This window comes from Lepidochelys kempii, chromosome 7, assembly GCF_965140265.1.
Source record: "Lepidochelys kempii isolate rLepKem1 chromosome 7, rLepKem1.hap2, whole genome shotgun sequence".
NCBI lineage: Eukaryota > Metazoa > Chordata > Testudines > Cheloniidae > Lepidochelys > Lepidochelys kempii.
The window spans coordinates 26,776,261-26,795,928 of NC_133262.1; the positions used below are offsets into that span (position 1 = coordinate 26,776,261).

Sequence of the window (19,668 nt, forward strand, 5' to 3'; positions counted from 1 at the left end):
ATGTTCAGCCTCCGTAATCTTGGATTGTAGCAATCTGCATAAAGTGGATACCTTGACAATAAACTTTATGATTTTGTTATGTTTAAGATGGATATGTTTTCAAACAGAAACTGAGGGCCTTTTGTTTTCTGAAATGCTAAGGCCTTGATCCTGCAAGGACTTAAGCTCGTGTATCACTTTATGTATATGAGTAGTGCCATTGGAATTAATAGGACTATGCATATGCATAAAGTTATGTACATGCTAAAGTCTTTGCAGGATTGGGGCTTTGAAGTGGATTTCTGAGAAATGTATTGAAAACTGCTAAACAGTTGTCAGAATATTTGTGTTTAAATTTTTGTTTATATTACATTATTATTACCAAATTATATTTGACCCTAACTGTGTGAAACTATAAGGATTACGATTTTTATTTCTTTTCCTTTATATCGTGTTATTGAAATACTTGTTTTTCTTGTTTGCTATCTGCAAAATCTTTTCCTTCTTATTTTCTTTTACCTCTGGTTTTCTTCCTCCCCCTTTTCTCCTTTCCTCACCACTAATTAGAAGAAACTAGCTCAGTGGGGTGGGGTTGATGAGAGCCAGAGGACCAACACAGCAAACCAAGACAGCGAAACTCAGCAGCATCTCTTACAGTATTGTGCTTCTGGGTGTCAGTTTTTAGATGAGATGGTTTGTGAAATATTCAGTATGTTGGAAAAGAATAATACAATACTTTGTTCTATTTATAGTTTAGACACTTGATGGCCCCCTGTCTTCCTCTGAAGAGACTATACTTAGAAGTAGGCTGAATTCATTAGGATATTTTTGATACAGTATCTTCACATATGATAGTGCCCTCTTGTCTGTACATAGGATGGTTATTTCAGTACTCCTGCACCACCCAGGTGCTGCTAAGTGATTACGTGACATACTCAGGGACTAGTTTTCCAAACCATTTACCAAGCAGTAAATGGTTTTCTACCTCCAAGGGAGAAAGAAGGAAGCAGGGGAGGGAGGAATTGTGACTCACAGTGCCTCCCAGAGTTACATCTCTGTTGGTGGCAACTTACAGAGGACACCAACCTTTGCTCAGGGCTGTGCTTAGTCACAGTAAGACTTGATAAGAGCACAGCCAACACTGTGCTGCACCATAAGAGCACAGCCAACATAGTGCTGCAATTTTGCAGGTTGCACAATATGACTGCAGGTCAAAAGCTGCATTGTAAAGAAGTCATACACACTTTTATATTCAGTAAAAAATGTGGTCTTTAAAAGTAAATATTTAAAATTGGAGATATAGATTTTGTAAGATTTTTCTACAGATACACTGATGCTAAAGAATTAACATGTCCCTACCAAAATGTCATTTAAATCCTACAGTTTGGGGAGTCTGGTAAGAGCCTGAACTCTTTCGTTGATACCCTTCTGCAGAACACCAAAGCAATGACATACTTGTTAAAAGTTTTTTGAGCACATGGATATGATATTTGCCTATTATCATTTTTGTTATCGTAAGAAAGGATGTTAGAGTCCTCACTACAGAGGAAATACAATTAAAAGAAGCTGAGCCTGAAATTATTCTATTTAATGAACCAACCTTACATTTCAAGATAAGAAAATATATCTATATATCTCTATATACCTTTCAACAGCATTTCCACTGCAGTCAGGTAGCCATTAATAATCCCTTCCAAATTCCAATGGAATGTGCTTAGTAAAGAGTGGAAGTTAAATGTGCCAGCTATAGATGAAAACTTTTTGAATGCTGGGTTTGGCTTTTTAAAATATCAAGTTTGAAAATGGTCATAAGAGACTTTTGCAGCAAGAATGAAATCCAGTGTATTAGGTGAGTGTGGGGGAAGGGTTTGGAGAGGGTGGCAGGGATGAGAGAAGGATGCAGGTGCTGCTTAAAAGAAAAGGGAGGGGTCAAAGCAATAGTATGCTCAGACTAGGAAGAAGTGGGGAGGAGTTGAAGAGCATGATGAAGCCATCAGCAACTGGAGGAAGGGTCTGGGAACCAGCTCGACAGGAGAGCACGGAAGAAAATTCATAGGAGGAAGGCACAGGGTCTATAGCAGGAGGAGGAAGAGAGCCTGATTCTGATCTCACAATTCTATTGACAATATGGTGTTACACCTGATTTACACTGGTGCACGAGAATGCAAAATCTATTCCAATAACATTTGGTAGTTCATTTATTTTGGCAGGTAAATTAAATAATGGTATGAAAAAATTGTGTGGTTTGTAAAAACAACCATGAAATATACAAATGTTAAGAAATTGAGAATGTTCAGCCAGTGTGGATGGTACTATTGTCAATAGTGACAGAAAATGCAGGGGAAGAGGTAAGGAGTTCAGTCTGTACCATGTTAAGCTTAAGTCAATGGTGAAACATATAGGAGGAGAGAGGCTGAGGTGCAGTATTAGACTGAGGGATTCTGGTCAGATATAGAAAGGTAGATTTGAGAGACATGCATGAAGATGGCAATTGAAGCCATATGAGCAGAAGAGTTTGTACAAAGAAAGGATGTAAAAGAAGAAGAGGAGAAGGCAAGGATGGAATCCTATGGTCCTCCCATGGAGATGAGAGATGCTGAAGAAACAGCCAGAGAGAGGTAGGAGAATTAGCAGAGACTGGAAGAATGAAAGCCCTGGGAAGAGGATAAGATATCATGAAGTACATTGATCAACTGTGTAAAAAGAAAGCAGAGAGGTCCATGAGGATGAAGATGGAGTAGAAGCCATAAGATTTGGTTGAGAAGAAAGTACTTGGAGCCTTAATGTGAGAAGTTTCAGTTCAGAGAGTGAAAGCCAGAGTGGAGGGGGGTCCAAATGAAACTTAGGTCAGTGATGGTAGATGACACATTGACTGAGTTTGGATATGAAGGGAAATTGGGCTTTATTGGACAGCCAGGTGGAGCTGAGGTGTTTGAGGATAGAGCAAAACATGCTTGTGAGAGGAATGAACCCAAAGAGAACGAGAGACTGAAGAGGGTTTACAGCTGAGTCAGAAGACGGAAGAGGAACAGAGAAGAAGGCATATGAGCAGTAAAAAAAATCATTACACTGGTGGAGTGGAGGCTGGAGAAAGACTGAGGAGGAGAAGTAGGTGGCAGGTGGGCGATGTTGAAGGAAATCAAAAGTTGGTCAGAGAGAACTTGGAGAGTGAGAGGTGAGAAAAATAAATCATGTCTGGTGAAGAGAAGGGTGAGGAAGTGTCCATTTGGGTGAATGGGAGAGTTGATCCAGAGTAGTACATAAAGAGGAAGTAATGGTAAGAGTAAAAATAATTGGCTGAAGCATCAATGTGGAGGGTGAAATCACGCAAGGTGAAAGTGAAGGAATGTTAGGTGAAGAAGAGGGAAAGCCAGGTGTCAAAATCAAAGCAGGTGGATGAGAGGGAGGGTCAAAGGAGGAGAATGAGTGAGAATGGGGGGAGTTGTAAACAGCAGGAACAGGAGAGTAGTAGCCCGATGCCACTATCTGATATTTGGAGTGAAAGGTAAGAGAAGGAGAGGCCAAAAAAGAGCAGCTACCAAAGCAGAGATGTGGCATAGCAATGGAAATTTTTGTTTCCGTGGATAGGAAGAGATGGAAGGAAGGAGAGATGAGGAGGTTTTGCATAGCAGTCATCTCTTTTTGAGTGAAATAAGTATTCCAGAGTGAGCAAGAGAAGGAGCATAGGAAGGTATTGAAGGTGCGGATGGGTATAAGGTTTGAAGGGGCAGCCACTGGAGTGGAGATGGTGTCAGAGATGGTTGTGGGATTTGAGAAGCTGGTTTCTGGGCAGATTATGTCAGATACAAGGAGGGGAATTGATGGAGGATGCAGAAGTGAGATATGGACTTGCAGTTGTGTGTGAGCAGAGGACAGAGGGTTGAGGGTAGAGTGGGTGGACTTGGAGCAGTAAAGGGGAAGTGAAGAAGGGATGTGAGATAGAGATGACAGGAAGTAAGGGAGAGGAGTGAGATGAGGAGGAAGGGGAGCAGTGACTCAGAAAAGAGGTGTGATGAGAATTGTAGGACACTAGTGAGAGAAGATTATGCAGTCCAGGACCTGAAGAACAGGAGGTAACAATAAAATGGAAGGTGAATATATCAACAAACCAGCAAGACAGCAAACAGATGGTACAGCAATTAAACCATGGCAGTTAGTTAATTATGCATCGAGAAAATGAATAGATCCATAGGCTAATCATTGTAAAAAGAATCTCCAACAGAACAGCATGCTAGCTATGAATATGAGAGAACTAATCTTAGCCTGTGCTTGCATTTTTCAATTATGAATCATTCTTCTCTGTCTGTGCGCCGTTATTGTTTGCCATTCCATACGGTACTCTTTGTTATTGCAGTTTGATTGTCATGTGGTTTTATTATGCAAACCTTTATTTCCCATTCACAACAGTATATTGCATACAAAATTCTGGATGTGTGGTTTTTGGTGACCATGATCCAACATGCTGGTAATGGTGTGAAACCACAGAATAAACTGGAAAAATAAACGTGTAAATGGTCAGGGGGGTATTTTTAATTTTATAAGAAGAAAAAGATGGTGCACACTGTAACACATATGCCACTTAACAGGGACTGTTAGTTACCCTTTCAAGGTTGTCTATCAATTTTGAAGACTAAGCAGAAATTCCAAAAGATAAAGCATAAGTTCTTGACAGAAAAAAGATATTTGAAATACACACAGCATTAACTTTGAAAAATATGTTTGTCAAAGTTGTATTGAGTTGATATTGATGATTTTGAATGTTGCTAGTTTTAGACATGTATCTATATAGAGAGACATATCTTTCTGGAAAACTTTGATATTATATATTGCATATATGAAAAAGTGTGTGTGTGTGTGTGTGCGCTTGCATTAGAGAGTAAGAGATTTTCTACCCCTCAGCATCTATTTGGGAGAGTAAGGCCATCTCTGCCCTTTATGTATGTCTGTGTGTGCATATGCTTGCTATAAAGAGAGAGGGTGTGTTATCAATCTATATGTAGATAACATATACACACAACCTAGGCGACGAATAAACACACTCCCATTTTTCACATGATGCTGTTTGCTCAAGCTGTAATTTATATATTATATTTACATTACAGATGCTATGTCAGGGCAAGATTGAGACTTTACAGCTCACCCTGAGTAAGGAGCAGCATGAGGGTGTGCTGCCCCAGAAGTAACCCAGGGGAGGAATTGTGACTCCTGGCCGAGGAGACTACTCCTTTACTGGGTGTAGCACACTCCTCCTCTTCAGCCTGATCAAATCCACTGACTGGTGTGTTATGGGAGAATAACTAAGTCTCTACCTACTCCCTGCCCCTCTTCCCCTCATTTTCTGCCCACCTGTTTGGGAGAGGAGGGAGTAAAGGTACACAGCCCCAGCTTAGCCTCATATGTCTGGACTCGATGTCCAGAGAAGCCCTAAGAAAGCCGCATAGGCAATAGGGATATTCTTACTCTCCCATACTCCCCTGTGTGGCAATGTGAGAGTCAGACACAATATGTACATACATGATTGTTGTACCTCTGGTTTTTGTATAAAAATCTTTCTCAGTATTTATTGGTATTGAGTAAGTTCAAAAAAGTAAAATAAATACACCTCAGTACAGTATTTGTAATTTTCAGTTCTTTCATCCAGAATTGGCTGTTAACAAACTCTAAAAACAAATTAAATCTGCAACTTTGTAGTTAGATTATTTGATTCTTTCCCTTCAGCTTGTGCCTGAGTGTTGGCAACTTACTTAAATTCCACCTGGAAACTTATTGGCAGTCAGTGCAGATCCTGGAGCATTGACTTAATCTGCTCCCAAAATGAAATTCTCCTTAATAAGCGTTTGGAGCTAGCTTCAGTTTCCAAGTAGCTGTAACATAGGTAGCCCCATGTAGAGTGCATTGCAATAATTTAATCTGGATCACTGGAACAAAAAAACTCATGGGGGATAAAGTTGAACACCCAGATTTGGACACTCCTGACCCCTTAGTCTTGTATAGACCTCCAGGAAGCTTTTTCTCGAGAGACTCTCCTCCTCCCAACACTTTGTAGTCTAGAGGAAAGTGCTTCAGACCAGCAGACTGAGTTCTAGTCCCAGATCTTCCATTGACTGCTGATAATATTTCTCTGTGCTTCACAACCCTTTTTATTAACTGAGGTGTCACATCCCTGCCTTAGAGGGAGGCAACTGTCATTCATCCATTTTACAGATAAGGTAATAGAGGGGCCGATACCAGCTCACTTCAGGCTAAACTGGGAATAGAACACAGGTTTCTATAATTACAGACCCAATGTTCATCCACTCTGCCACATTGCCTTTCAGAAAGAATGTGATAATGCGCTCTCTACTGAAAGTCTGCTCCCAGAACCAGGAACAAAACCTAAGAAATCTGATCTTTGTTAGTGTTGCTAATACCAAGCATTCAACAATTATTACTCTGACCCACACGAAATCATGAAATTTTAAAAAGTAATATTTTAGGTGCTTTTTCTTTGCCTTCTGGTTTTAGAGCCTTTAGGGTACACATTGGTGATGTTTTCATACTTTTCTCTGCAGCCACGAGGATTACAAATGTACCTTATTAAAAGGAAATCTGAGATTCTCACATAATCACAGGATTCTAGGACCCTGGGCTTTAAAAAGAAAACAAACCACCAGATATGGTGAGAGGTAGCAACACTGCTTTTCTGTTACCTGACTCTTACCCTGCTTCTAAGTATATGGATGGAAATGTAAAAAACCAGGTTCAATATTACAAATTTATGGAAGGACAGGGGGTTAGCCAGGAGCTTTAGCTTATTAATATATCAAGTGAATATGGTAATTTGAAAAGTATAAAATATAGGCTGTGAATCAAAAACCCAAATTAAACTAGGTCTGGTTTTGGTTTGTGACTGGAAAAGAAAAACATGATCGAGAGTTTGCCACAATCAAAACCAAAGCTTGCTTTCTAAGCCCATCAGTATGTAAAACTAAATGTTTTACATGTCTCAAAAACAATAGAAATTGGACTGATAAGGAAAGTACCAACTCAGTTTCTAATATAAGAAGGAGCTACTGTGGTATAGCAGTTTAGTGCACAGCCTTGAGAGCCAGTGTCAATGGGTTCCAGACACTGACTCATTGTTTGACTTTCGGAAAACATTAAACTACAAAATTACTAAACCATTGATACAACTTTGGCATGGATTCTGTATAATAATAATAGTAATAATAAATTAATTAATACCACACAGGGATGGTGTTAATTAATTAATGCTTGTAATGCACTTTGAGATGCAAAGATGAAGATGCTAGAGTGAAGTGCAAAGTGATAGTAAAAGTAATTTCAGGTTTTACAGTATTTCCCCTTACTTTCACATGTTGCTGGGCACATGCACTTTAGAGCGCTTAGGGTGTGAATAATTCCAATTCGTGTGGTCATAGTAGCTCAGGAAAATAGAACATTCCTCAGATGAAACAGTCAATCCTGCCTATTTTACAAATATTTTATTTTAAAAATATTATGATTTAATAAAGATATTGCACCCTTATTAAGATAAATACAATAAAAACAACTTTTATCATGGTCAGCATCATGTAGTACACAGTTGTCACGGTTATTTTTTGTTCCAGGCATGGAGGAAAACTGGTATATCACATACTACTGTGTGCCAGCTGTTAGCTAATGCTGGCCTTTGAGTGGCAGCCACTGTATTTCTCATTCTCTTTATACAGTCAAAAGTCAAGACTTCGGCCTTGACTGAGTAACTAGCTAAAGTAAACGAGACTAGTCATGTGCCTAAAATTAAACGTGTGCTTATGTGCCTTCCTGACTCAAGGCCTTAATGATGACTTCATACTGCAGATTAGAGAATGTGCAGAGGACTAGTCCTGCCTTTAATATTTACATAGCCATTAATACCTACTTTATTCCAAAAAGGGGACTGAACCAACCCTTCATCCAACCTCCTTTGGCCTTTGGGGAAGATTGGATTTGGTTTCACACTGAAGTTTCACAGCAGATTTTTTATATTTGTAATAGCCCAGATGAAAACCCTATGTCCAAAGAGCCCTGAACTTTGGGGAAGTTCTGATCTGCATCTCAGTTTTGTAGCTCAGGCTCATCCCTAGTTTATTCTAATTTGACAATGCTGCATTTATATTCATATCACAGTGTTAATTAATGTTTAGTAAGCTCTTTAATCAAGTAAAAAGCTATGTAGTTTTGAAATATTTATTATTGTTGTTATCCCTAGCCTTATATTTATAATTATTACATCAATATGAATTTTCATATGCCTTTTAATTATATTAAAGTTGCACTTTTTCTGGCGGATAAGTTGGAGTGCAGAGGTTTGGTTTTACTGTCTATGTTACCTCCTGGAGATGGATTCTGTATACCTATCCTTTGCTTAGAGAAATAAATTTATTTTATGTTTTGAGGTTTAATGAATGTGATATAAATGTATACATACTGTCCTGTGTGTATATTTATATATATCTATATTTATATGTCAGCTTTGCAGAGTCTTTTCCACATATGGAAGAATTTCTTGAGATTGTGTTTAGCTGTAGAAACTTCTTCCCATCACTTCCCAAGAGTGTGTGCATTAGGATATACAGTACTTATATAGAGGTTTACATTTATCTTACATTGCTTAGTAGAAAAATTAACTGCCACCATCACAGTCTAAAGTAGGTTTACAAAGCAGCTGAAAGAGGCAAAAAAAATTCCATTCCGTAATTTACAGTAACTTGATAACAAAAATTGCATATCTGATACTTCTAATATTGGTTATATACGTGAGATAGCATGTCATAGGCTTTCATTACAAAGGAGATTATAAATTTTTGCATTGCAAATCTAATTTCATGGACCGCTTCTTGTAGGAAGCTTTGGATTTCTGCTTCATCTAGTGACAAAGCTTTAAAATACATAAGTACATGGTGAAACATCTTATTCATATTATTGTTAGTAAGGGAGTGATAAAGTCAGTGGTCACAAGCTATATGCCCTACTTATTATATTTGGGTGCATCTTAAGTATACACAAATAGGCAAATTATGGAACTTATTTTAAGGCCCTCCTTATAACTTGCTGACTCATTATTAATTGTGACCACTTTTGTCATGGACAGATTTGAAAATATATCTGTGACTCCAGTAGCTAAAGCTAAAGGAATTTTTAAGATTTATTCAACTTTCTGAGTATAAAAAAGACCCCCAGAATATGAAGCTCCCAAAGCTCTATTCACCAAAGTTGCAAATGAATCTTCACAGCCAGTCTCTTCCCATTTTCCAGTTACAGGCTCAGTTCTGCATGTCATTCGTGCACAGAACTCTCACTTAAATCAACTATTGTTCTATGTGCGGAAGGCTTGTGGGATTGGGCCCTAAGATATATTTGACCTTTCAAGTTTCTTATAAGTGACTAACAGATAAAACATTCTCAGAGTTGTTATAAATATTTAAGATTTCCTGAGTTTAAAAGGTATAATTTAAAGACCTTTTATTACAAAGCAAGTAAACGTGCACATCAAAGGAAATAGAAATAGCTCTGAGGGAATTAATATATGTAAGCATCATTGTTTGCAATGTCTCAGGACTTGTAGTTACATGTTTAATGAACCATCACTAGCCACACACAATAAGGAGATATGATTGTAAATCAGTCTTTAGAAAGCTAGTTCAAGAGATGAGCAGGTTATCACCACATTTACTTACCCCACATTAAGACGTTAATTTTTAGCATGCATGCAACATGAAAGGGAGCTGTGATGAGCCTTGTCAGGTAGGGTCGTCTCTTGTAGTAAGAAAGGCAGAATGGCTTAACTCATCTAGGTTCTTCTGTTACCTGTGTTGTGAGAGCTTTTATCTAAAAAGAGATTTTATCTCAGCTAATATTTTAGAATTATTTTATTTTAGATAAAGAATGTTATAAAAATACTAAAATGTTGTTAATGAAAAAATACCTTGTTTGCAGTATTATAGCTTCATGAAGGGATTTCTTGGCTCGCTTTTGAATCAGACACATAAGGCCTGATTCACTCTTGCTCTGTGCTTTTTTGTAGCTGTTTATGCCAATGAACTACAGAGTGCAGGATGCTACCATATCAGAATGAGAGCCTTTTACATTCAATTTGCGCTCACTTGTGTACAGGAGTACCCAATGTGCATAGCAACAGTCATTTGGGCTTATAATTTTCAGTCACCTGATGTGTTACAAAATTCACATACATATTATTTTAGCCATGGCTAACATGATACCCCTTTTCTAATGCCTTCTTTAGTAGAGTTCCATTCAGCTGCCACAGTTTTACTGTTGATAGATAGACCTTAAAGATCTGGAAGCTGAGAAATATGGTTGTGAAATCAATTTTTAGATACACTTCAGTATTATAACAAATATATTTTATACAAGCTCATCAAGCATAACAAGTTAAGGGCCCAACCAGGCAACACAGGAGTCAGTGGAAGTTTTGCTATTAATTTCAGTAGGTACTAGATCAGAATCACTGGGCCATCATAATAGCATTAGACTGATCTCAATGGCCAGCAGTGTTGTGGTAAAGCCAAGTTAAAAGATTTATACATAGATTATCAAAATGTACGTGGCATGCAATCATTACCCATTTTTAGTAAATAACACTGCAAAAATAAAGATATATGTTGGCTTTCAGATGCTTTTTTTGCATGTATATAATTGAAAACTTGCTTTTGATTTAAAGTTTTGGATGCCATTAATCTGTAATGCGAGCTGGTATCTTTTCAGCATTTTAAAATGTATAAACCAACTGAAATATCAAGGTTTGAAAAGCAGCTAATGTATACACATACATTAGTCAAAATTGCTTGATTATGGTTTATTGTTTGAAAGATCCATAGATTAATGACTCTCTATGGTACACATTGACATGAGAGACTAACACTTCTTCTGGTGCAAGTCTCTGATAGTAATGATTGCTGGGGCATTTTAAAATTTCAGTTTGCACCATAATGCATCAATAATGTGTTGACTGGCAATATACCTCAGTGTACTTCAAAGAATCATAGACTCATTTTTGCACTGACTTATCTGTCTTCATTGAGTTATCAAACTCTAGCTCATAGTAGAATATTTTGATTTGAACACTGTCATCCTGATTCTTCAGTATCTTGAACTTTGGATAATCATTTATATCTAAACAAAGGAATTACAAGGTGAGTGTAAAGTGCTATGGTTCTGATTTGGTACCATTTTACACCACTTTGCACAAGCATAAATGATTACAGAAGGTGTAAGATAGTACAGAAGCAGTCCTCATGTTTTTAACAGAAACCACTGTGACTAGGTATTACAGGGATATGAAAAATCATATCTTACATATAATTTGTGTGGACAATGGTAAATAGGTCCTTTTAATATCCCTATCCTCTGTGTAATTGTGTTAAATTTACCAGGGCCAAGATTTACAATTATTTTATCAGTGAGATTGTCACTTTAGTGCAGGGGTGGTCAACCTGTGTTCTGGAGCCACATGTGGCTGTTCAGAATTTAATAAGCGACTCCTTGTATAGGCACTGAATCCAGGGCTGGAGCTACAGGTGCCAACTTTCCAATGTTCTGGGGAGTGCTCACTGCTCAACCCCTGGCTCTGCCACAGGACCTGCCCCACTCCACCCCTTCCTGCCCCCTCCCCGAGCCTGCTGTGTCCTCGCTCCTCCCCTCTCCCCCCCATCCTCCTGTACACCATGAAACAGCTGATCGGCAGGTGCAGGGAGGGAGGGGGAGGTGCTGATCAGTGGGCGGGTGGGCGGGAGGTGCTGGGAGCAGGGGGGAGGGGAGCTGATGCGGGGCTGCTGACATGTTTCTGTGGCTCTTTGGCAATGTACATTGGTAAATTCTGGCTCCTTCTCAGGCTGAGGCTGGCCACCCCTGCTTCAGTGTAATCCTGGGAAACTGATAAAAAGAGTGCACAATAGCAAAGGCAAAAATTGTAGATCTTAAACCATCAGGATATTGGAGATAGATTAAGGTACCATAGGGAGGAGGCTCCAATGAGACAGATAATGGACAAAAATTTTCAGCTTTTGTCTGAACCACACACCAGCACCCAATATTTTTAGGTCAGTCCATCACTATTATCCATAGAAGCCATAATTTAATATTATGAGTATTGACACAAAAGTTAATATAATGAATAAATTAAGATAATTTTTTTCAGAGATGTTGAGATTGGGGATATGCCCAATTATGGTGGGCATATGTCTTTGATCATAAAATACTGGGGGTCTTCTGTACATAATCTGGGTGTGGGGTAGGAAGTAGAGATGTAGTATGCAATTTATTTTCTAGAGAAGCTGTAAATTAAGTCACAATAATGTTGTCGTAGATTTTTAGACAAGGTAAATTGAGACTTGCCTGATGTTGTTTTTACCATTAGAAAAATAAAAATCCAGCTAAAGTTTTTGACTCATTTGTGCAGCATAATAGATTATAGTGTTAACTAAATTAACTTTCCCAAAATAAGATTTTGTTGCAAGTGTCTCACAACAAAACATATGTAGGAAAAAGAAAAAGATGGAAGAGGAAGTTTATTAATATTGATAGATTCATAGTTTTGAAAGCCAGAAGGGGCCATTGTGATCAACTGGTCTGATCTCCAGTATATCACAGAGCAATGAACCTCACCCAGGTGCATCAAGCCCATAATTTGTGTTTCAGTTTAGGCCAATCTTTTAGAAAAATATTCAATCCTGATCTAAAGAGTGCAAATGATGGAGAATCCACCATATTCTTAGGTAAATTGTTCCACTGTTTAATTGCCCTCACTCTTTAAAAAAAAAAAGATGCCTTATGTGTAGTGTGAATTTGTCTAGCTTCAGCTTTCAACCATTGGATCTTGTTATGCCTTTTTCTGTTAGATTAAAAAACATGATCAGACTCTACAAGAGGAAAAGATTTCTAATAGTTCTGAAGTCACTTCTTTACTAGTGGCAGCATGAGACCTGTCCCCCATATTGAAATCCTCCAAACAATTTGTATAAATTTACTCTTTATAAAAGGTTTCAGAGTAGCAGCCGTGTTAGTCTGTGTTCGCAAAAAGAACAGGAGGACTAGTGGCACCTTAGACACTAACCAATTTATATGAGCATAAGCTTTTGTGAGCTACAGCATCCGATGAAGTGAGCTGTAGTTCACGAAAGCTTATGCTCAAATAAATTGGTTAGTCTCTAAGGTGCCACAAGTCCTCCTTTTCTCTTTATAAAAGATTATGATAATCAGTTGCCAATCTGAGTTATGTGGCAAACATATTTTTTAAAATTAAAACTGAACAGATAGACAAAGCTTGTGAAAAGAACCAAACTTTTCAAAAAGAGGGGAAGACACAAAGAGAATGGTGAATTCAATAGAAAAGTTGAATAGCATAATTTTGAAAACAATCAGAAAAGGCAAATGAATACAGTAACAATCCACCTGCAATAAACTTCAGTTTCAATCTAACTACATATGATTTTATTAACATAAGATCACATACAAATGGCTCTGTATTGTAGTCAGTGGTAGTCATGTGAATAAATCCAAGAGTAAAATTTGGCCCCTAGAAATCATTCTATAACCACACTAAAACTGCATTTTGCCAATCATATTATGCACAAATCCACAGGTGGAATCTTGTGGAGTTTCTTAACCCTCAGGTATTTCTTACATAGGCCTGGTCTACACTGTCTGGGGAGGGGCAGCTCTCGATCTAAGTTACGCAACTTCAGCTACATGAATAACATAGCTGAAGTTGACATGCTTAGATCCACTTACCACAGCGTCTTCACTGTGGTAAATTGACTGCTGCTGCTCCCCTGTTGACTCTGCCTGCGCCTCTTGCTCCGTTGGAATACAGGAGTCGACAGGAGAGCACTCGGGGGGTGTCGATTTTTCGCGTCTAGACTAGACGTGATAAATCGACCCTCACTGGATCGATCACTGCCCGCCGATCCGGCAGGTAGTATAGACATACCCATAGTTCACAACCTGGACCTATTCTCCTATTGATGTGTATGCAATACTGTTGACAGGAATATGCATAGTGAGCAAGTATAATATACATGATAAGTTTTTACCATAGCTCAGTACAGTAGTTTTAGTTTTGCAATGCAAAAATTGTAATAGCACTGCGAAAGGAATTGTCATATAAAGAAATAGTTCAACTGTGGTGTCTCATAAAACCACAAACTCCATCATTGTCTGTCTGTTGTCTGCCCTGAGGCCCCACCTCCACTTGGCCTTTTCCCTTTGAGGCCCTGCCTGCTGCTCACTCCTCTCTGCCCTCTCACCCCCGTGCGAGTGGCAGGCAAGGCCTTGCAGGGACAAGGCCAAGCGGGAGTGGGAACTCGGGGTGGAGCATGGGTGAGGCCTTGGGGGAAAGAGGCTGAGTGGGGTGGGGCCTTGGGGGAGAGCAGGGGTCATGGCCATGGTCCGGTTGCCTGGGCCCACAAAAGATTAATCCAGCCCTGCTGCAACCTCACTCTCTCTCCCCTTGAATGTGGATTAAGGGGGGGAGGGGAGCTATAAATGAGGGGGGTTGGCTCCCTGCCATATCAGTCATAGGAGTCCCAAAACGCCTCTTCTCCCATTTCCTCCTCTTTAAAGAATACCTCCTTTAGATCCTCTACCAGCCCACTTTATCTCATCACTGTAGCCTTTCCCTACAGAGTACCTGCACTGGACATCTGCCATATATTTACATAATAAATTGCAACATCATAGCCTAACTTCCATTCCATGTTCACCCAATCTAAGATGAACCTGCTGTGGGGAAGGCAACCCTCCCCCCCCCCACACACACTTTGCTTTGGCCAATCTGGAAGTAAGAGAAAAATTCCTCCCAGGCTCCCAAGAAAGGAGTGACTAGCACAATGCCCACAGCAAATTCTGACAAAACCCAAGCGTGGGAGGGTGGGTGCTGCTCTGCCTGGTTGAGGAAAAGCCCTTTTCTGCTTCAGGTTGAACCTGCAGGGATGGCTCAGCATCCCCACACTGACCTGGTCTGCAGCTTCAGCAAAAAGTCACTTATTTCTCTAGCCCTTAAAGGAGCACACACATTTTCCAACAAACCAGAAAATGACCCCCACAGCTTAACGTGTGGTGAGATCTGTGCCAGGGCTAGCCCATTTGGGGACCCCTCAGGAATATTTTTCCCCCTCCCCAAAATACTAATAATTAATAGGGGGCACCCTGAGCTGCTCAGGGCCCTAAGCAATTGTTTAGTCTGCTTATGTCTAGCGCTGGCTCTGGGTGAGGTCATTCTCCAAATTTTGATATTTTGCTTTCTCTATTTCAAAAAGAGAGACACACATATAGGGAGGGCAGAATATGGGAGTTTAATTCCATGTTATGGAGGTAAGGAGTGAACATTTTCCATGTTTGTATCCCTTTTCTTTTCTTTATTGAAAATCCCAAATTTTGTTCTCAGGTACATGGGTATATTTGCCTTTGAAGTCCATCGGCATTCTCAGAACAGAATTTAGGCCATAATTCTTAATTTTGAGAGAGTTAAAGAAGAAATTAATATTTGCCTATTGAAAATTAACAATGGACTAGACCAGTGATGGGCAACCTACAGCCTGTCAGGGTAATCCGCTGGCAGTCCGCGAGACAGTCTGTTTACATTTACCGTCCACAGGGACAGCCGCCCGCAGCTTCCAGTGGCCACGGTGTGCCATTCCTGCAAATGGGAACTGCGGGGAACGGCCGCCAGCATGTCCCTGCGGCCCGCATCACTTCCCGCAGCTCTCGCTGGCTGGGAACGGCGAACCGCAGCCACTGGGAGCTGTGGGCAGCCATGCTTGTGGATGGTCAACATAAACAAACTGTCTTGCGGCCCACCAGCGGATTACCCTAACAGGCCACGTGCAGCCCACATTGCCCATCACTGGACTGGACAGTAGAACAGCTGTATGTGGTTAAGGAAGGTTCTTGGTAAACATGGAGTTCCCTATGTTTGTTGATTTCTGTAGTTATTTTTTTTAAGTTACTAACAAAGATTAACATAACTTGTGTTTCCTGGGTGAATAAAATGGGATCAAACTACTCTATATGAGTGAAATCATGTAGTCTTTCCTCAGGCCTTAATCTAGCAAAACTCCTGATGACTTCTAAATTATTCAGTTAAAATGACAGGTTTCAGAGTAACAGCCGTGTTAGTCTGTATTCGCAAAAAGAAAAGGAGTACTTGTGGCACCTTAGAGACTAACCAATTTATTTGAGCATCCGATGAAGTGAGCTGTAGCTCACGAAAGCTTATGCTCAAATAAATTGGTTAGTCTCTAAGGTGCCACAAGTACTCCTTTTCTTTCAGTCAAAATGAATGGCCTGAGTAACTCCTCCAGAATTCAGTGGGACCTATTCATATCTTGTCACTTCGGAGCATCAAGCCAAATGGGAGTTCTGCAAGTTTTGGCCCTTCATTGAGAATAATAATATTCAGACATTACACTTTCTTTACTGCCTATTATAGTTGTGCAAACCTTAAAACTAAGAAATATTCCAAGTTAACTTTAAAGGAATTTGCCCACTTTTCTTCTGTGTTAAATGATAGCTAAGTTTATATTTGACTGTCAGATTTCTTTACTTAATTCAGCAACATGGAAGACATCTTTCTTAACATCTGGTTTTTAATAACAGTTGACATCTGGGAGCTCTTTTTTTAATTCCTAGAATGGACTAGGAACAGTAGTGATACCGGCAGTGTATATTTTCATGCTAAAATTCCTGTCTGTTTCAATCATAATTAATTGCCACTCATTTCATTTATTTTTTAAATTGAATTAAGTACCAGCAATTTACATTACACCAGCTAGCTTTCAATGTTAGGAAACTGAAAAGTTCCATGTATTTTTTTTTAATTTCTAAAATATAAATGGGTGGATATAAAATATAAGATTTTATTTGTTTTGAAATGTTAAATTAAATGAAACACATATTACATGTACATGGTATATGCTTGTCTGTCTACATAGGTATCTGAGTATCATGTAAAAAAAAGGCCAGGTAAAATTATATATTATTCCTTGTTTTATCTTCCTCCCAATATTCATACATATCTAACTCTTGCATTCAGGATGAAAGTCCAGAGAGACAAGTGTAGCATGTGTACATATATATACATCTCTGAGCAGAGAGATTAAGGAACATACTAAAAACTGAAATCTGCAAATAAACATACTCGGGGAGGAACATTTCATTCTTCTGGTGAACCTTTTTACCTCAAGCCTATAATAAATGGAAAGAACATCTTTTTTCGTTACAGCAGTATCCCAAATAATGATTTTTTAAAATATGAGTTTATGAAAATTCCATGAGCAACTGTCACTGAGACAAGCAAAAAAACCCTACCATAATAACTGTAAAAGAGCAAAGAAACTGTCTTATAGTATTCTAGCAATATACCGTATTTAAGGCTTCGTTAAATAATATATTTGATTGATTATATGTTAGAAAAGTGTACTTCACTGAAAAGAGATTTTTGATACCTCAGCAGTTTTTATTGTATCCTTTAACCTTACAGAATGTGAAGCTGTTTGATTATAGTAATTACTTCTTTGCTTACTTATGAGGTTTAAAGTGTTTCTGCAGTAAGCATGAATTCACATCGTCTGCAAACAATCAGCTTTTAAAAAAGTATAATCTTCTAAAATTTAATTTTATAATCCACTTTTGGATTTAATTTTAACTGGGTGGGAAGAATGTTTTACTTCATTGTTCTTATTCTGGTTGCTACAGATGCAGATTCTCTGATCTACAGAAAACTATTGTTCAGTTGTTTTTGCTGCTTAAAAGTGCAAAACTTTTTTCTTTGTAACTCATGCTTTTAATAGCCAAGATCACTGTGCCTTAACATGCACCAAGGTAACTAACCTTTTCTTCTTTCATTCCAATGCTAACATCTTCTCTGTGAATCTCCTAATATCTGGCACGCAGGATGATGAGGAGGGTATATGGGCATAGCCATTCCTATAAACGAAAGTTCCAGTTTTATTCTGAGGGGTGAGAAATGATCTTTTATATCTATTTCAAGTTGCAGTCTAATGTTTTAATTTTAAACTGTATTCATAGATGTGTGTCTTGAAATTTATCTAAGTAACAATGTCAAATTTTCTTATGTGCCACAGGGGATTAGAATGATGTGCAATTTTTTGGAACTATGATGCTTCACCCAGTATAAGTTCTTGGGTTTTTCAATTTGTAGCAGCTTAATTTTTTAAGAACCTATTTCATAATATATAGGTCCAAAGTGCTCTTTTCCAAGTAATTTGCATCCACTCTTGTGGATTTCTTGTGAATAATGGATTCCTGTCACTAGTAGATAAGAATGATATCCTCTAGCAGTAAACTTTAAACTGGAGTTAGCCTGCCATGTTACGTCAGCTAGGAAAGCCAATATAAGAACTCAGAATGAAAAGGAGTACTAGTGGCACCTTAGAGACTAACCAATTTATTTGAGCATAAACTTTCGTGAGCTACAGCTCACTTCAGAATGTTTTTTTCAGATTAAAAATGAATGTCTGTTGTTTAAAATACTTGGCACAATTTAGATATTGCATCCCATAGGAATCTGATATGTTCATGTGCATGAAAAAGTGATGCTAATAAATGAATATTATATTTTTGTGAAAATTTAAATTGAGAAGTACATGCTTGGTAAGAAAGCTGCAATCTTCTCATACACCAATTCCATTCTGACTCAAATATGACAGACGACATCCTAGGTTGTCTCCATGAAGTTTAAGAATAGAAAAATGTGGCTTATTATGCTAATTATTTTCAACTATGAGTATTATATTGTCATTACTTGTCAATTATATGTTCAATGAGTAGCCACTTATAGATTCTTGCCTTGTAAGTTATATTTAACATATAGCTCAAAATAGGGCAGTGGCCCTATGATTATGACATTGGGCTTGATTCTTATTTAAACTAAGGGCACTTTACACCACTCTGGCCGTGTCAAGCGGCGTTAACGTACATGAAAATCAGGCGCCTGGGCTTAAGTGTGCAAAACTTTTATAACGTAAGTGGCGCTTTCCTCACTGGAACAGTTCTATTAACTTCAGTGGGAGTGTTTATGGGTGCAAGGAGGACTCACATGAGTAACAATTTGCAGGATCAAGCCCTTGTTGAAGTTTCCTACATTACTTTTCTGATGATTCTGGTATCTGTCATCAAAAAATGGAAAATTACATGAATTAATTGTAATTTTATAAATGGATGTATAAGATTTAGTGACTTGACTTGATGAGACTCACATCTCCAGAATAGATATTTTCCTCATGACAGTAATTTCTTGTTAATTGAAAGTATGTATTCATTGTACATAATGACTGTAAGGTGATATTGAGTTAGTGATATTCCTATTTAATGGTTTCTGTTTTTTTTAAAAAAGAAAGTGTTAAAACTCTACATCAGATTGTGAAATTTAACACCCAATGGTAGTAAAATAAAAAGGTTATTCTGAACAGTGTGGTACCAGTCAGCATCTGAACAAAACCAAACTTGTTTATCAAAATACAATTAAAATCATTATTTTTTCTGATTCAACTTAAAATGTTATATCATGTGTTTATATAATGTATGTGTGTATAATGTGTACACACACACACCCTGTATAGTAGCAATGGAACAGCACCTAGCATACATATTCTAACTACTTCTGGTCCCAGTTTCCTCTCTCCTGCT

General features: G+C 38.3%; 1 protein-coding gene across 10 annotated transcripts in view; it reads left to right on the forward strand.

The window, feature by feature from the left end:
- Nucleotides 1-19,668, forward strand: part of ERC2 (ELKS/RAB6-interacting/CAST family member 2) — an 830,030-nt gene that overhangs the window by 637,603 nt on the left and 172,759 nt on the right. For all 10 annotated transcript variants that reach the window (XR_012159812.1, XR_012159814.1, XR_012159815.1 and 7 more), the window contains one exon: nucleotides 17,914-17,979. Coding sequence is in view for 1 of the 10 variants with exons in the window: in XM_073351518.1 (XP_073207619.1) it covers nucleotides 17,914-17,940 (27 nt within the window). In the remaining 9 variants the exon portion in view is untranslated. The remainder of the gene's footprint in view (nucleotides 1-17,913; nucleotides 17,980-19,668) is intronic.